At 44.1% G+C, this 19,126-nt stretch overlaps 1 protein-coding gene across 1 annotated transcript in view; it reads left to right on the top strand.

Annotated features, from left to right (window-relative positions):
• The first annotated feature begins 2,578 nt into the window (after nt 1-2,578).
• Nucleotides 2,579-19,126, top strand: part of Gphra (golgi pH regulator A) — a 32,182-nt gene continuing 15,634 nt past the window's right edge. Inside the window, exons 1-10 of the mRNA XM_090334158.1 lie at nt 2,579-2,715; nt 5,106-5,165; nt 6,394-6,497; nt 7,387-7,493; nt 8,734-8,835; nt 10,428-10,548; nt 11,549-11,629; nt 15,650-15,759; nt 17,811-17,899; nt 18,644-18,736. Of these exons, the coding sequence (XP_090190284.1) occupies nt 2,674-2,715; nt 5,106-5,165; nt 6,394-6,497; nt 7,387-7,493; nt 8,734-8,835; nt 10,428-10,548; nt 11,549-11,629; nt 15,650-15,759; nt 17,811-17,899; nt 18,644-18,736 (909 nt within the window). The 5' untranslated portion in view covers nt 2,579-2,673. The remainder of the gene's footprint in view (nt 2,716-5,105; nt 5,166-6,393; nt 6,498-7,386; nt 7,494-8,733; nt 8,836-10,427; nt 10,549-11,548; nt 11,630-15,649; nt 15,760-17,810; nt 17,900-18,643; nt 18,737-19,126) is intronic.

Below are 19,126 nucleotides of genomic sequence, written 5' to 3'. Positions count from 1 at the left end.
TTCAAATCTTTCTTCAAAGAAAAGTTTACATCATGATTCACTCAAGACAAAAAAAGAAGAGCTTTGAAGAATTCAAGAAGGCAAAAAGGGAAGGGACTAATAATGAATAATGACATTTAATTACAAAATAGCACAAAGTTAATTAAATGTAACTATAATAATCCTCTAGACACATACTCCCCTCACTCAGGTACTGGGACTTGATCTCTGGGTCTCAAATCTGCTAAGCAGGCTTCCTGCTACTTGAGCATACCCTAGGCAAATAATTTTCAGACAGGGTCTTGTATTTTCAATTTTTATTTTATTTTTTGTTGGTCGTGGACCTTGAAGTCTGGGCCTCGGCACTGTCCCTGAACTCTTCAGCTCAAGGCTACCGCCCTACCCCTTGAGCCACAGCACCACGTCCCGTTTTCTGGTGATTAATTGGAGTTAAGAGTCTCACAGACTTTAGTGTTGGGATGGTTTTGAACCTCGATCCTAAGATCTCAGCTTCCTGAGCCACCGTGCCCAGCTAAATTTTATTTTTCATTGTTATTATAAAGGCGATATTCAGAGGGATTACAGTTACGTAAGTCAGGTAATGAGTACATTTCTTTTTTGGACAATGTCACCCTTCCCTCGTTCTATCCCAGATTTTCCCTCTCATCCCCACCCACAAGTTCATTTTCAACATAGTGTCTGGTGAATACCACTGCTACATTTGTTCACCCTTTGTCTCTCCATTTCTGTGCTTTGGGTCTTGACTTTTTTTGCCCCATTGGCCCAGTCCACAATATTCCCATTCATGACTCCTGCATAGGTGAGATGACTGGTGAGTATCACCCAGCCAAGGGCTTTGTTGTTGAGATGAGGTCTCTTAACTTTTTGTTTAAGCTGGCCTTGAGCCAAGATCCTCCAATCTCTACCTCCTAAGTAGTTGGGCTCACAGGGGGGACAAGAAGGGTGAGCAACTACAGCTAGCCAAATGTGATTTTTTTTTTTTTTTGCCAGTCCTGGGGCTTGAGCTCAGGGCCTGAGCACTGTCTTTGGGCTTTCTCAAGGTTAGTGCTCAACCAACTAAGCCACAACACCACTTTTGGCTTTTTTGTGTGTATGTGGTACTGAGGAATTGAATGCTTTGTGAATGCTAGGCAAGCACTCTACCACTAGGCCACGCTCCTGGCTCCCAAATGTGATCATTATTAATAATATTTAAGCTAAGATTAAAAATCCCAGATCATGTCAGGTGCTAGTGGCTCACAACTGTAATTGAGGTTTGAAGCCAGCCTGGGCAGAAAGGTCTGTGAGACTCTTAGCTCCAATAAATGACTCAGAAAAATCTGGAAGTGGTACTGTGGCTCAAGTGGTTGAACGCACAGAGATTCAGGGACAGTGCCCAGACCCTGAGTTCAAGCCCTAGAACTGGCAAATCATCATCATCATCATCCCAGATTATACTAACATAAATTGTGTGGAGTGCAAGGAATAAGAGAGAATATGAAAATGCATGCCTCAATTTTCTTAACTTACAAGACTATTATTAATTTCTGTTAGTAAATAGAAAATGGGGTACAAAGTTTATTTTGAAACAAAATACTTCCAAACTACTAAGGGAAACAAATCAAACAACTGATGGTGGCTCACACCTGTAATCCTAGCAGCTCAGGAGGCTGAAATCTGAGGATTGCAGTTCAAAGCCAGCTGGGGCAGGAAAATCCACGAGACTATTATCTCCAGTCAACTACAAGAAAATGGAAATGGAGCTGTGGTTCCAACTGGTTGAGTATTAGCCTTGAGCAAAAAAGAGCTCAAGGACAGCGCCCAAGCCCTGAGTTCAAGCCCCACAACTATATATATATATATATATATATATATATATATATATATATATATACACACACACATATATACATATATATATACTTATACATATAGAGAGAACATTGAATCAAACACATGATCATTAAACAAAAAAATCCATCCATATAAAATATAAAAAACATCCATCATTTTTTTGTAAGAAAAAAAAATGAGACCTCGGACAATATGAAGCCCAGAAGTATAGACAGGAGCAGAGGGTTGGTGGAGCACACTTGTAATCCTATTTAGGAAGCTGGGATCTGAGGATCAAGGTCCAAAGCCAGCCCAGGTAATAAAGCTCAAGAGATTCTCTCTCTAAATAACGAGGGTGGGGAGGAGAGCAGCTGGAGGCACGCAAGGCTCAGATGGCAGAATGCCAAGCCAAGCAAGTGCCAGCATAAAAACAAGAAAAGAACCGTGCCTTCTGTGCCAGTACTGGGGCTTGAACTCAGAACCTCACTCCATTCTCTTCCCTTCCCTTCCTTCCTTTCCCTCCCTCCCTCCCTTCCTTCCTTTCTCAGTGCTCCACCACTTGACCCACGCCTCAGACCTCAGCCTCTGCCCCAGAGCCTGCAGAGTTGGACTTCCGGTCCCTCCCATCGACGCCCGCCCCTTTCAATCCGGCCGCCCCGCCTTAGGCCCCGCCCCTGGCGCCCGCTCTAGCCGAATGTGGCCGGATGTGGCCGCTGATTGGCCGGCGAAGTCGCAGCTTGATAGCGTCACTCTGGAGCCCATACAAGTCAGCGACTGCCGGCGGGCAAAGGCCGCTCGCCCGCGGGTGCCGGTGGCCCTAGTGTGGCGTTGTCATGGGGCGTGGGGAGCGGAGACTTCACCATGAGTTTCCTGATCGACTCCAGCATCGTGGTCACGTCCCAGGTGAGTCACCGGCGCCCCACGCGCAGCCTCACTCCGGCGTCGCCCTCGGGGCGTTGAGAGGGGCGCCCCGCGCCTGCCCCCGCGCCAGTCACTCCTGAACCCCGGGAGAAGCCGGCCTCTACCCGCGCCCCCCACTCCAGCATCCATCCCGGACTCTCCTGGCCACTGTGGGGGGCGTCACCCAGCCTCAGCGTTAGGAGCTCGTACCCCGGCGAGGGCGGGTTCCCACAGGTCCCGGGGCTCCGGGACCGCGAATGGACCGGGCGCGGGCATTGGGCGTGCAGGTCAGGGCTGAACGCCCTGGTTTGGGGTGCAGAGGTGTTGTCCCAGAGACAAGGGTTCGTCTGTGCATTGACACATCACCCTTCGCCCTCGGATCCCTCTTTTCTGATCGTTTTCAGTCCCGTGTTTCTTAAGTCGTCCACCTTCGTTCATTCCTACAGTCACCATGGATCATTTCTTTAGTCCCACCGTGCAGAACTCTGAGCGTTCAACAGGTTAAGACATGGCCATCCCTGCACAGTAGGCGCCTGTCTGTTGTGCTTTCTGCTTTTGGGTCGTTGCTCAGGAGGACAATAATGTCCTCCTGGTATTGGTCACTTAGGTATTTATTTTTCTGAGATTCTGTCTTCCTCCTAAGGTGTAGACGCACCTCCAAATGAAAGCTCTAGAGAAGCAATTATTGGAGCTGCTCACAGGTGGCTCGCACCTGTAATCCTCGCTATTCAGAAAGCTGAAAGCTGTAGATTGTGATTCAAAGCTAGTCCGGGAAGACAAGTCCTCCAGACTTTTACCTGCAGTTACCCAGTAAGAGCCTGAAAGTGGAAGTGTGGCTCTAGTGATAGAGCCTGAGGCTTAAGTGAAAAGGCCAAATAAGAGGGTTAGACCCTGAGTTAGTGCCCCAGTACCAGCATCAAAAAGAAGAGAGCCAGGCAACGTGGCTCAAGCCTGTCACCTTAGCTGCTCAATAGGACAAAATCTGAGGAAAGCTGTTCAAAGCCAATGTAAGAATGCCAGTGCGACTCTTATGTACCATCAACCGCCAAAAACCAGAAGTGGGGCTGTGGCTCAAATGGTAGCCTTGAGCAGAAAAGCTCAAGAACAGTGCCCCAAGCCCTGAGTTCAAACACACACACACACACACACACACACACACACACACACACAGAATAAGCTTTAACTTTCACATATGTATCCACAGGAGATACTAAAGTTAACTGTCCAGCCTGCTCAGAACTAAGATCCAAAGAACTTTTATATAAAATATTTCCTACCCATTCTTTGTCATTTAAATATTAGCAAAAATTTAAAAAAAATACCACTCTAGGTAAGTTTTACGATCAAAGTAGTCTTTCATTCTGGCCACCTTTTTCATTTCAGTATTTGATTTTCTTCTTAACATTGTTATTGTTTATTTGTGTGGTTTTATGTTTTGTTATTTGTGGACTTTTCAGATCCAAGATACAGTCTTTCTTGTTCTCTCTTTTACTCCCTAATATCTGGCCCAGGACTGGCAAAAAAGAAAAAAAAATTCCCAACTAATTCAAGAATAAAACCGGAATTAGTCAATGTGTGTGTTTGTAGATAGAAGGTTCTGTTTACTAGTGAAAAAACAACTGCCATGTAACAATTTGATTCAGAATCAGCAAAGATGGGATCCTGCACTCTTGTCTTCACACTGAGATGAAAAGTACTTCTCTAGATTCAGCTGGGTGGTAGAGAAGCTAAGAATAGTCTCTGAGGGGCCGGGAGTTTGGCCTAGTGGTTAAAGTGCTTGCCTAGCATGCATGAAGACCCGGGTTCGATTCCTCGGTATCACATACATAGAAAAAAGCCAGAAGTGGTGCTGAGGCTCAAGTGGTAGAGCTCTAGCCTTGAGAAAGTCCAAGGACAGTGCTCAGGCCCTGAGCTTAAGCCCAGGACTGGCAAAAAAAAAAAAAAAGAATAGTCTCTGAAGCTCACATACAAAAAGGACTGTCTTTCTACCCCTCCTCCCTTCTTCATGTTCCCCCTTGTTTCCATGTACTTAGTGTGTTTGGGGCTGAGAATGGAAAATGGTTCTCCCCATTTCCAGAAGAAATGCATAAAAGTTAACCACAAGATGCAGAAGAAAAGCAGTTGCTATTTATGCAGTTCTTTGTCAACTTCTCCCTGGAGTTTTTGTTTGTTTTTAATATTTGATAGCAAGGATCACCTATAAGCCAAGAGTCCCTTACATGGAAACTTGTCTGGTTCATAAAGTGATTATCAAAACATTATTTCTCTAGCCTTAAAAAAGCCCAAGGACAGTGCTCAGGCCTTGAGTTCAAGCCCCAGGACTGGCAATAAATAAATAAACAAAGCATTTCCCTGAAGATGCGTATTAATATTCTTTCTTCTTTCTCCCCTAGATTCTGTTTTTTGGATTTGGATGGCTTTTCTTTATGCGCCAGTTGTTTAAGGATTATGAGGTAAGGAGAACTGTGTTCTGATTTTAAGTATATGAATTTAAATTATTTAAACTGGGACAATAAAAATGCTCTGTTAAAGAAAGCTCATGTTCATTTCCAGGACAGCAAACTTTGCCAAATGAGACTGTTGTATGTAGTGGTGAGGCTCCAGCCTATGATTTGTGCGTTTACAAGTAAAGACATGGGCCGGGAGCGCTGCCTAGTGGTGGAGGGCCTGCCTAGCATGCACAAAGATCAGGGCTCCACACCTCAGTACCACATACACATAGAAAAAGCTGGAAGTGGTGCTGTGGCTCAAATGGTAGAGCCCTAGCCTTGAGAAAGCCCAAGAACAGTGCTTAGGCCCTGAGTTCAAGCCCAGGACTGGCAAAAAAAAAATTGCCTATGTAGCTGTGAACTCATCAGTTTCACATTTTCAGTTAATGCCAAAATCCTAAGGCTAAATCTGTTTTTTAATTTTTTTTAGTCATGTGGCTCTTCAGCTCAAGGCTAGCACCTTACTCCTTGAGCCATAGCACCACTTTCACATTTCCGGTGGTTAATTGGAGATAAAGAGTCTCATGGACTTTATGCCCAGGCTGGCTTTGAACTGCGATCCTTAGATCTCAACCTCCTTAGTATCTAGGATTATAGGCATGGGCCACTGGTGCCTGGCTTAAAATCTGGTTTTTATTTGTAGCCTCGGATTTTGAAAAATCACAACCTTCAAGTGGACATTTCCTAAGTAATTTTCCTTATTCACTAATGATAGCAGTAGTTATAGATTACTGGGTCATTTCTAGAACATTCTTCATTAAGCCTCCCTAGATAATTTGAGTTGGTGTCAGAAAGTATCCAGAGCTCTGGAGATTCTCTTCTGTTCTATACTTGATGGCTTCTGTCAGAAGGTTACAGAACTGATGCAAGATCTGCAGAGGGCTAGCTGATGGGAGCACCAAGTGGCGAATTCAAGCCCTGGTACTGGCACACCAACAAAATAGTGGGCAGAGCCGTGGGTGTTTTTGTCAGTGAGTATGGGAATTCTGAGTTCTGCTCTGATCCTTTCCCTCCAGCCTGCGTTGTCCTCTAACCACAAGAGAGCAATCTGGCATTCACAGTACTTCCCACCTTCATGTACCTTTGCCCCAGGGCCCACTTCCAGTGTCTTGTCTATTTCTCCATCCTAAGTAGTCTGACTTGTCTCTTGGAAGAGATTTTCCATTAACTATTTCTCTTTTACTTTCAACAGGTGCGCCAGTATGTCGTCCAGGTGATCTTCTCTGTGACTTTTGCGTTTTCTTGCACTATGTTTGAGCTTATCATCTTTGAAATCTTAGGAGTGCTGGATAGCAGGTGAGGAAGAACCTCCATAGTTGTCCCTTGAGGAGTCTTCCCGTTCCCTATGATAGGTCACCTGAAGCTCATGACAAAATGCCCACCCTGGGGAAAGCTCCACCTTGAATCCTGCAGCAGTCTTCCCACCTGTAGGTCTCACAAATCTGTCAACTAGTTTGGGGAAGATTGTGAGTTATAGGAAAAAATGTGAAGAACTCACTATGAGACCCCCCAGTCCCAGCCTCTCTTCTAGAAGCTCTTTTTTTTTTTTTTGGCCAGTCTTGAGCTTGGGCTCAGGGGCTGAGCACTGTCCTTGGACTTTCTCAAGGCTAGAGCTCTACCACTTGAGCCTTAGCACCATTTCTGGCTTTTTTTTCTATGTATGTGGTACCCAGGAATCGAACCCGGGTCTTTGTGTATGCTAGGCAAGCACTCTACCACTAAACCAAACTCCTGGCCCCTAGAAGCTCTTTTTTTGTGTGTGTCAGTTGTGAGACTTGAACTCAGGGTGCTGTCCTTGAGCTTTTTTGCTCAAGACTAGTACTCTACCACCTTGAGCAACATCTCCACTTCCAGTTTTCTAGTGGTTAACTGGAGATAAAAGTCTCATGGTCTTGCCTGCCTGGGCTGGCTTTGAACCCCAGTCCTTAGATCTCAGCCTCCTGAGTAGCTAGGATTACAGGCATGAGTTACCAGTGCCTAGCTTAACATTTTTATGAAAGTGTGTATTACATTGTTCAGAAGGACTTGATTGTGGTACTTCACATGCATGTATACCATACTTTAATCAGATTAAACCATGGCTACTCACTTCCCCTAACCCCTAAGATCTTTTGGAAGACTAAAAGGAAAGAAAGTTGCCCCTCAGTGCCTCCCCTCCAGTGCAATTCCCTGATGTTTCTTTCAGCTCCCGTTACTTTCACTGGAAAATGAACTTGTGTATTATTCTGATCATCTTGGTTTTCCTGGTGCCTTTTTACATTGGCTATTTCATCGTGAGCAACATCTGGCTGTGTGAGTATGCGCCTCCCCCTTCCTGCCAGCACACACTGGTGATGGGGATTGCTGTCCTGCACAGCTGCATGTCCATATTTCCACAGCTGCTGTTATTTGGAGCATCTCCAGCAAATTAGACTGTTCACAAAAGGAGTACTCAACAGAGAATGAGAGCTTTGTCCTGCGAAGCTTTACTTCTGCCCCTTCTATGCTGAGTTTTGGTGGTGCTGGTAGTACTGGTGGTGGTACCAGTACTGGGCTTAAACTCAGAACCTCAAGCTCTCACTTGATTTTCTAATCAAGGATGGAATCCTACCACTTTAGCCACACCTCCACTTCTGGCTTTTGCTAAATATTTGGAGATGTCCTAGTTGGCTTTGAACTGTGATCCTCATTTCTCAGCCTCCTGTGTAATATGGATTACAGGCATAGGCTACTGGCACCATCTATATATACTGTTTCTTTTCTTTTTCCCAATCCTGGGTCTTGAACTCAGGGCTTGGGTACCAAGGAATCGAACCTAAGGCTTTGTGCATGCTAGACAAGTATTCTAGGCCATACTCCTAGGACATTCTTTTTTTTTTTTTTTTTTTTTGCCTGTCCTGGGCTTGAGCTCAGGGCCTGAGCGCTGTCCTTGGACTTTCTCAAGGCTAGAGCTCTACCACTTGAGCCTCAGCACCACTTCCGGCTTTTTTGTATGTATGTGGTACCAAGGAATCGAACCCGGGTCTTTGTGCATGCTAGGCAAGCACTTTAACCACAAGGCCAAACTCCCAGCCCTCCTAGGACATTCTTTAGTCATGTCTAGTGCTTGAATTCAAGGTTTGGGTGCTCGCTATTTCTTAACTTGAGCCAAGTTTCTCTTAGGGTGTGGGGGTATATTCACTAATACTTGAGTAGTGAAATCACCTGTCAAGTTAGCAGCCAGCTAAATACTAATTTGTATTAGCATAAGTGTATATAGAGATAGATAGATAGATAGATCGCTCACTCGCTCTCTCGCTCCAGTCCTGGGAGTTGAACTCAGGGGCTGAGCACTGTCCATAGGCTTTCTCAAGGCTAGAGCTCTAGCACTTGAGCCACAGCACCACTTTTGACTTTTTTATATATATGTAGTACCAAGGAATTGAACCCAGATCTTTGTGCATGGAAAGCAAGCACTCTACCACTAGGCCAAACTTTCAGCCATAAGGTAATATTTTTAAGTAGAACAAGCTGTGTAATATCTGTTTTTTCTAATGAGCTTTTCTCCTCTTAGTACATAAACAGCAACTGCTTTTTTCCTGCATCTTGTGGTTGACCTTTATGTATTTCTTCTGGAAACTGGGAGAACCATTTCCCATTCTCAGTCCCAAACACGGTGAGTACATGGGAACAACTGGGAATGTGAGGAAAGAGTTGACTTTTTAATTTTGAATAAAAAATAGATGTAATTTTTAATTTTTTTTCCCTAAAAGACACCTGATTTTGAAGCCAGTTGCTTTTGGCTTAACACCTGTAATCTTAGTTCCTCAGGAGGCTGAGATCTGAGGATCAGGGTTCAAAATCAACCCACTTACCTCTAATTAATCAGCAAAAAGCCAATAATGGAGGTGTGGTTTAAGTGGCAGAGTATCAGCTTGAGTGGAAAAGCTAAAAGACAGCACCTAATCACTAAGTTCAAGCCTAAACCAGACAAACAAAAAACTTACACATTTGTCTTAAAATTATTTACTCATAAATTCAGCACATTTATTTTTTATTTAGTTTTGTTGTTGTAAAAGTGATGTACAGAGGGGCCGGGAGTTTGGCCTAGTGGTAGAGTACTTGCCTAGCATGCACAAAGACCCGGGTTGGACTCCTCGGTACCACATACATAGAAAAAAAAAAGCCGGAAATGATTCTGAGGCTCAAGTGGTAGAGCTCTAGTCTTGAGAAAATCCAAGGACAGTGCTCAGGCCCTGAGCTCAAGCCCAGGACTGGCAAAAAAAAAAAAAAAAATGTACAGAGTGGTGACAGTTACATAAGTAAGGTAATGAATACACTTCTTGCTGAACATTGTCACCCCCTGCCTCATCTTCCCACTGACTTACCCCCTTCCACCAAGTTGTTAAGTTCATTTCCAACATAGTGTCTTGTGAGTATCGCCGTTGCATTGGTTCACGCTTTGTCCTGCAATTTTGTTATTCCCCTTTCCCAAATCATATAAATGTATATACAGGACACAGGGTACCAAAATCAAAGCCAGTGACAACAGGAGATAAACCAAAGGAAAAAGAAAAAAGAAATAACTTCACACAGTACATTAAAAAAATAAAACAACAGGGACTGGGAGTTTGGCCTAGTGGTAGAACCACTTCCAGCTTTTTCTGTGTTCGTATTACCAAGGAATTGAACCCAGGGCTTCCTGCATGGAAGGCAATCACTCTACCACTAGGCCTCCCCTAATTTTTTTTTTTTTAATTTTCACACCTTTTTCTGAAAGCACTTTGCTTTGTTAGAGTCATGCTCCCTAAACAAAACCATTAAGTAGTACTTACAATAACTGCATTTTGCTGTTGTCATGTCCCATGTCTGTGCCTTTCTATATATGACAGAGAAGCACCACATCAATCATTAAGGTCAGCTGCTTTGAGTTAGGTCTGTGTATTGGCAGGTGTTGTGAATGATGATTGTTTTAAGATTGGAGGGGGAGGCTGGGCACAGTGTCTCACACCTGTAATCCTAGCTACTCAGAAGCCTCAGATCTGAGGATCAAGGTTCAAAGCCAGCCCAGGCACTCTTATCTCCAATTAATCATCAGGAAACTGAAGGTGGTGCTGTGGTTTAAAAGGTAGGGCGGTAGCCTGGAGCTGAAGAGCTCAGGGACAGCGCCCAGGCTCAAGAGTTCAAGTCCCACGACTGACCAAAGGAAAAAAGAGGGTGGAGCACCATCTGGTCGCATTGCCTGACGGTGTGCTTTGGCGATTCCAGGCATCTTATCTATAGAGCAGCTCATCAGCCGGGTGGGCGTCATCGGGGTGACCCTCATGGCCCTGCTGTCTGGATTCGGTGCTGTCAACTGTCCCTACACCTACATGTCCTACTTCCTCAGGTAATGCATGCAGTCTCTCTCTTCCATGGCTTGAGTGTGAACCCCACCTTGCCACCATCTTCAGTAGTTATGTCTGGATCTGTGACATGGCCTGTTTATCCCTCTTCCTATGGGTATCAACTTGGAATCTTTCTAAATGAGTCGTAGCACTTAGACTGTGCTATTTGTCCTGTATTCATTTTTTTCTTTCCCTTTTCATTTTTTTTTGTGTGGGGGGGGTTATACTCTGGTTTTCACTCAAGGCTTGCTAAGCGAACACTACCATTTGAGCCACTCTGCTGGTCTTTTTACATTACTTTCAAGATAGAGTAATGTCTCTAGATCAAAGCTAAGAAAGTTAAGCACTTCTGCTACACAGAGACCCCAGAAAAATTGGTAATAAGAAATGAGAGCTTCCAGATGCCAGTAGCTAACACTGTAGCTGCTCAGGAGGCTGCGATCTGAGGAGTTATATTTGAGGCTAGTTTCAGCAGGAAGGTTCATAAGACTGTTATCTCTAACTAGCAGAAGTGGAGGTGGAGCTCAAGTAGAGCCAGCCTTGAGCAAAAGATGTAGGGGACAGCTCCCAGGCCCTGAGTTTAAGCTACAATATTGGCACCAAAAAAAAAAAGTCAGTGATTCACATTGTAATCCTGTAATCCTTGCTACATAGGAGTCTGAAATGGGAGGATTGCAGTTCAGATCCAGCCTGGGCTAGAAAGACCATGAGCTGCTTATCTCAAGTTGACTACCAAGAAGCTAGAAGTGGAGCTGTGACTCAAGTGGTAGAGCACTAGCTTTGAGCAAAAAAGCTAAAGGACAGTGCCTGAGCCCTGACTTCAAGTCCCAGAACTGGCACACAAAAAAAGAAATGACAGCAAAAGTATTTTGACTTAGTTTGGTCATTTAATATCTTCTGTAGAAAGGCAAGATCACAATTAGGGTGAATATGTTTCTCCAGCTGGCCTGTGTTGTGCCCGGGCACGGCCCCCAGCCCTGCTAACCATGTACACTTTTGCAGGAATGTGACAGACACAGATATCATGGCACTGGAGCGGCGGCTGCTGCAAACCATGGACATGATTGTGAGCAAGAAGAGAAGGTGAGGGCGGGCCTTTCCAAGTCTGTGCTCTGGTCTGCTGCTGGGTGCTTGCCTGCACCCTGCACCTGGATGCAGAGGCAGAAGTGTGAGGCCACAAAGATAATACTAGTATGTTAAGACCTATAGAACCCCTAGAAGAGCGAGGACAACCATTAAACTTACCACTACTTGGTTTTCATTCTTGGCCTTCATATATTCATTCATTTAGTTGTTTTAGAAAACCTAACATCTAAGCTGAGATCTGAGGATCGTGGTTCAGAGACAGCGTAAAAAGTCTGTAAAACTCTTACCTCCATTGAACAACCAGAAAGCCAGAAGTGGTGCTGTGGCTCAAGCGGTAGGGTGGTAGCCTTGAGCTGAAGAGTTCAGAGACAACGCCCAGGCCCAGAGTTCAACCAAAAAAAAAAAAAAAAAAACCACACCAAAAAAAACCCCTGATATCTGCCAGGCACTAGATTCCAGGGCTAGAATAATGAACAAGGTAATCATTTCTCACCTTCACAGAGTTTATTAATCTACTGTTTAAATTATTGCCAGGCACAGTGGCCATGTTTGTAATCCCAGCTATTTAGGAAGCAGAAGTCAAGGCAGTATTGTCCATGGTTAGCCTAGGCAAAAAGTCCAAGACACTATCTTAAAAATGAACTAAAGAGGGCCAAGAGTCTGGCCTTGTGGTAGAGTGCTTGCCTAGCATGCACAAAGACCCAGGTTCAATTCCTTGGTACCACATACATAGAAAAAGCTGGAAATGATGCTGTGGCTCAAGTGGTAGAGCTCTAGCCTTGAGAAAGCCCAAGGTCAGTGGTCAGGCCCTGAGTTCAAGCCAGGACTGGCAAAAAAAAAAAAAAAGTAAAGCAGAGAAGTACTAGAGCTGTAGAGTACTTGCCTGCTACCAGACCCTGCATTCAAGCCCTAGTCTCACCATACAAATAAATGAATAAAAATAAAGTCATTGTTTTAAGTATAACCATAAAAGGGGCTGGTAGTTTGGCCTAGTGGTAGAGTGTTTGCCTAGACCCAGGTTCGATTCCTCAGTCTCACATTCATAGAAAAAAGCCAGAAGTGGTGCTGTGGCTCAAGTGGTAGAGCTCTGACTTTGAGAAAGCCCAGCGACAGTGCTCATGCCCTGAGCTGAAGTCCAGGACTGGCAAAAAAAAAAAATATATATATATATATATATATTTATGTATATAGATAGATAGATCCATAAAAGTAACAGTAGTACTGTTGATGGGAGTGCAAACTCGTTCAACCACTATGGAAAGCAGTGTGGCAGTGCCTCAAAAGACTAAACATAGGAGCTGGGAGTTTGGCCTAGTGGTAGAGTGCTTGCCTAGCATGCACGAATACCCGGGTTCGATTCCTCGGTACCACATACATAGAAAAAAGCTGGAAGTGGTGCTGAGGCTCAAGTGGTAGAGCTCTAGCCTTGAGAAAGTCCAAGGACAGTGCTCAGGCCCTGAGCCCAAGCCCAAGCCCGGCAAAAAAAAAAAAAAGACTAAACATAGAACTCCCCTATGACCCAGCAATTCCACTACTTGGCATTTACCCAACCATCCAAAAACAAGGTCATACTAAATCCACTAGCACAACAATGTTCATTGCAGCACTATTCACCATAGCAAAGATATGGAACCAACCTAGATGTCCCTCAGTTGATGAGTGGATCAACAAGTTGTGGTATTTGTACACAATGGAATTCTATGCTGCTGTCAGAAAGAATGACATCGCCCCATTTGTTAGGAAATGGAAAGACTTAGAAAAAATCATATTAAGTGAAGTAAGCCAGACTCAAAGGAACTTAGGCTCAATGGTTTCCCTCATTCGTCATAATCAGTAGAAACCTTGGGCTCTACTAGCAGAGATCTGCAATAGAGCAAAATCTGGATACATAAGGCCATATAATGTGAAGCTAATTGAAAGGACCTCCAGGATATTGAAACAAAAGCCATATAATGAATGATTGTTGTCCTTAATGTACTATGTTGTCTCTCATCTCCTTTGCTGTCCCTTGGTTATCTCATATTGGTATAGTATCTCACTTTGTTTTCTGATATAGAATTTATTTGTATTTGGATATTTGAAATTTGATAGGGAAGGGGGGAAAACCAAGACGGGTGGGGGGTGTGGGGGGGAGGGAAATGGGTACCAAGACATGTGAAAGGGTATCAATGTATGTGAATTAATGCACCTTCTATCTGGCAAATATCATGTAACCCTTTTACTAATTACAATAAAAAAATAGAAAAAAAAAGTAACAGTAGTAAGAGATAGTTATATAGAAAGAACATTATTTGAGCTTCCAAGGTTATTCTCCTGTTTCCTACATTTTTTTTAGTCATTGACAATAATTAAAGGTGAAGTTGTAAGCTGTGACTCTGTAATCCTAATTGCTCAGGAGGCTGCAATCTGAGAATTGTGGTTAGAAGAAAGCTGGAGCAGAAAAGTCCATCGGTTATCTCCAGTTAACCAGCAAAAAGCCAGAAGTGGAGCTGTGACTCAGGTGGTTAATCACCAGCCCTGAGGAGAAAAGGCTAAGCAAGAGCACAAGACCGGGCCAGGAGTTTGGCCTAGTGGTTAAAGTGCTTGCCTAGCATGCATGAAGACCCGGGTTCGATTCCTCGGTACCACATACATAGAAAAAAGCCGGAAGTGGTGCTGAGGCTCAAGTGGTAGAGCTCAAGCCTTGAGAAAGTCCAAGGACAGTGCTCAGGCCCTGAGCTCAAGCCCAGGACTGGCAAAAAAAAAAAAGCACAAGACCCTGAGTTCATACCACAGTACCAACACCAGAAAATAAAAGTTGTGACAAAAGCAACAACATTCCCAAGCCTCTCATACCTGTTGCAGTCCGAGTTGGCTCTTAGCTGTACATGTTATAGTTCAGTTCTCCTGTCAGCCCTTGTCTGATCAGGGTGAAGGTTTGCAGTCCTTTAAGATTTCAGTATTATTTATTAAGCTGAATAGTTCTCAGAAGCATCAGCCTCATGACTTAATGAGCACAGTCTTCCAGTGGTCTTACAGGCATAGAGGCAGCTAACATGACAACACTGGCTCCTGGGATTCATTAACATCCTTTCCACTTAGTCCAATCTAGAACTAGTTTGAAAATTCTCATTCTTGAAAAGTAGGGACCAGTATCTAACAGTAGAGGGCGACAGCGAGACAGTGAGCATTGTCCAATACTAAATAACCTCTTGGCTGAAACAGTAGGATGAACACTGGATAAAATTTCTTTGTGTGCCCGGGAGTTTGTCCCAGTGGTAGAATGCTTGCCTCGCATGTATGAAGACCTTGGTTCGATTCCTCAGTACCACGTACACAGAAAAGCCAGAAGTGCTGTGGTTCAAGTGGCAGAGCACTTTCCTTGAGGAAAAAGTCCAAGTTCAAGCCCCAGGACTAGCAAAAAATAAATAAATAAAATAAATAAATTTGTGTATGTGGGGAGGGTGGTGTGCATGCTAATATTGGAACTTGAACTCGGAACCTGAGCATTATTCCATAAGTTTTTCAAAAAGGTAGTATTCTACCGCTTGAGCCACAGCTCTGTTCCTGCCTGTTTTGCATTTTTATAATTGGAGATAAAGTGTCTCATAGACTTTCCTGTCCCGGCTGGCTTTGAATTATAATCCTCAAATCTCAGCTTCCTGAGTAGGATTGCACATGGTTCTTTAGGTGAATAAGCTATTTTATTCTTTCCTCAAATGCCGGCTGTAAATATAATTATGGCCCTTTGTAGTTGACAGTATCTGTTCTGATGTTATAGTGGTCTGATTGTTACAAACATGCAGAGATGAGGGATTAGAGCTCTAGCTTCTATGGAATAGAGCCTGTTCTCAAGTGGATGGCCTACACCAAATTCTTGGCTCCTCAGCCAAGGCCGTGTTGCTTCTGGGAGCATGTCCCCCTAAGTGCATGGCCCTACAGACCAGTGCTGTAGTGGGAGACTGGACAGTGCTGGAGGCTGGAAGTGACTGAGACCAGGCAGGGAAGCTCTGGACTGACATTTATGTTTTCTTTCAGGATGGCCATGGCTCGCAGAACCATGTTCCTGAAAGGAGAAGTGCACAACAAGCCCTCAGGCTTCTGGGAAATGATAAAGAGCGTTACTACTTCAACAGCAGGAAGTGAAAGTATCCTTTGCCTCTCCCTCCTGTGGACCCCTGGCAGAAAAGAACAGCAGCATGAGGGGTAGACCCTTGTCAGAGTGAAAGTGGTATCTGAGTCCACGCTGCCAGGGCAACGCTCAGGAAGTCTAGTGTACAGAGCCATCTTTCCACACTCACACAAGACCATGAAGTCATTGCCTTTGGTCCTAAAAAAGTCAGTCTTTCCATTTTACAGAGAATAGACCCAGCGAGAAGATGCCTCATGGTAGTTTGTGGCAAAGCAGGGAACAGAGCTGTGAGTGATCTCTGCTGCTGAGTTCTTTGATTAGTTTTACTATATTCCCCAACTCTGGAAAAACATAAAACATTTTGGTTCTCTTAAACAGTGGCTTAATGGGATGGCCCATTTCTAAAGTCAGCAGTATTCTTTTTTGTGTGTGTGGGGTCATGGGGCTTGTACTTGGACTAGACGCTGTTCCTGCGCTCTTCTGCTCAAGGCTACCACCCTCTCTTGAGACAAGCCTCACTTCCCGTTGTCTAGAGGTTAATTGGAGATAAGTCTCAGATCTAGGCCAGAAGTTTGGCTTAGTGGTTAAAGTGCTTGCCTAGCATGCACGAAGATCCGGGTTCGATTCCTCGGTACCACATACATAGAAAAAAGCCAGAAATGGTGCTGAGGCTCAAGTGGTAGAGCTCTCTAACCCTGAGAAAGTCCAAGGACAGTGCTCAGGCCCTGAGTTCAAGCCCAGGACTGGCAAAAAAAAAAAAAGAGTCTCAGATCCTTTTGTGCCCGGGCTGGTTTTGAACCATGATCCTCAGATCTCAGCCTCCTAGGTAGCTAGGGTTACAGGTGTGAGCCACCATACCCAGCATCTTTTTAAAAAAAAAAAAAATTATTGGGGCCAGGAGCGTGGCAAGCCCGGTTTGATTCTTCAGGTGGCCCTGTGGCTCAAGTGGCAGAACTCTAGCCTTGAGCAATTTGTCCAAGGACAATGCCCAGGCCTGAGTTCAAGCCCTAGGACTGCCCCCCCCCCCCAAAAAATGCATATATATACACACACACACACACACACACGAGGTAGTTATATGAAAGGGTTTCAGGGGTTGGGAATTTAGCCTAGCATGCATGAAGACCCAGGTTCCATTCCTCTGTATCATATACATAGAAAAAAGCCAGAAATGGTGCTGTGGCTCAAGTGGTAGAGCTCTAGCCTTGAGAAAGCTCAAGGACAGTGCTCAAGCCCTGAGCTCAAGCCCCAGGACTGGCAAAAAAAAAGGGGGGGAGGGGGGCTCAGTTCCATGAGCCAGAATGAGAGCAGTGTGTGTGCATCCAGTTGCCCTCCAATTGCCTCCCGTGGTTCCCCCTGACCCATCCCATCCACACCTTCCACTTCCATGCACTAAGCAAGCACTCTACCACTAGGCCAAACTCCCAGCCTGAGAGGTTAATGTTTCTAGAGAAGATACTGATCATAAACCCCAGCCTGAGTTGCAAGTCATTAACTGTTAGGTCCCTGGTCAAACATTGAATTTATTTAGGTAATGTAGAAGAAAACTGTACCTTGTTAGAGGTAATAATACAACAAGTGATGTTGACTCACACCTGTAATCCTAGCTCCTTAGGAGGCTGAGACATGAGGATTATGGTATAAAGCCAGCCCAGGCAGAAAAGTCAAGCAAACTCTTACCTCCAACTAACCATCAAGAAATTAGAAGTAGAATTGTGGCTGAAGTAAGAGAACACTAACCTTGAACAAGAGAACTAAACAATAGCATTTACCCACTGGGTTCAAACCCCAGTACCAGGACCAAAGGTATATTATTATCCAACCACTTTAGATTGTATTTGGTTTAGTAAATAAAGCAAAACCATCTCTCCTAAATACCAGGACTGGGAGAAGCCGCATAGATAGGTGTTTGGATTTATGTTGGTAGGAAAATGGCTCTGAGATAGGAAATGTGAATACGCAATGCCTGGGATCTGCTAAGCAGAAAAATCCAAGGACAACTGCTTTCTCCATGGCTGTTTTTATACTTCTACATGATTTTAAACCTTGATGCCCATTTTGTACCAGATCTTATGCAAATCCAACAGGAAGTAGATTCTTTGGAAGAACTAAGCAGGCAGCTTTTTCTGGAAACAGCTGATCTCCATGCTACAAAGGTACAGAACTGTGATTTTTACTTACGGTTGAAGAGAGAACACCACTAAGTGGTTTTTCCGGTTCTTCTGTGACCAAACAATGAGTAAGACAGACAGCTCACAGCTGCAGTAAGCTGTGAATCATTCGCAGGGAAGGGCTTCTTTATGTGAAATCATGCCTATTGCTGGCAAAATCCTTAACATTATCCAAAGGATTGTCAGAAGAGGCTTTTCAACATCTGGGAAGCTGGAATACACCACTTCCTGTTGACCCAGAATAAAGATGGCAGTTTCTGTGGTGCCTTTTATTCCCTAACAAATTAGTATTACTACAATAGTAGAAGGTACCTCTTTGCCATGGTCCAGCGTTATGCCTGTAATCGCAGCCACCCAGGAGAGTAAGATCTAAGTGCTACCTAGTAAGAAAGTCCATGAGATGTTTTCTTCCAGTTTCCACCAAAAAACCAGAAGTGGAGCTGTGGTTCAAGTGGTAGAGTGCCAGCCTTGAGTGAAAAAGCGAAGGGACAGCACCCAACCCCTGAATTTAAGCTGAGCATTGATAATAAGATACTTGTCCTAGTCTCTGCCTTGAAAAGCATTTGATAAATGTTGGCTACTAGTATTTGATACACATTACTATTATTATTTAATGTTATATGTACTTTTTCAAATTGGTCTGGAACATTTCTTTAGCAATGATAGACAAGTTTACATTTTGTTGAGACTAACCATGTTTTCTGTATGTTTTTCTATGTTTTTCTTCAGGAGAGAATAGAATACTCCAAAACTTTCAAGGGAAAATATTTTAATTTTCTGGGTTACTTTTTCTCTATTTACTGTGTTTGGAAAATTTTCATGGTACGTATGTTGCTTTTTAACGGTCAGTGTTGGGCAATTTTCCTAGGAATGGGGCCGGGAGTTTGTTTGGCCTAGTGGTAGAGTGCTTACCTAGCATGCACGAAGGCCTGGGTTCGATTCCTCAGTACCACATACATTAAAGAAAGAGAGAGAGAAAGAAAAAGCCAGAAGTGATGCTGAGGCTCAAGTGGTAGATCTCTGCCCTTGAGAAAGTCCAAGGACGATGCTCAGGCCCTGAGCTCAAGCCCAGGACTGGCAAAAAAAAAAAAAAAAAAAAAAAAAGATTTTGTTGTTTTGGGTTTTTTTCTGTTGGTCTTTGGGCTTGAACTTAGGGTCAGAGTGTTGTCCTTGAGTTATTTATGCTCAAGGCTAGCACTCTTACCACCTGAA

The sequence above is a fragment of the Megascapheus bottae genome, chromosome 6, assembly GCF_031878675.1.
Source record: "Megascapheus bottae isolate mThoBot1 chromosome 6, mThoBot2.hap1, whole genome shotgun sequence".
NCBI classification, from domain to species: Eukaryota; Metazoa; Chordata; class Mammalia; order Rodentia; family Geomyidae; genus Megascapheus; species Megascapheus bottae.
The sequence above is the reverse complement of the archived record's forward strand: the minus strand, read 5'-3'. Positions and strand labels throughout refer to the sequence as shown.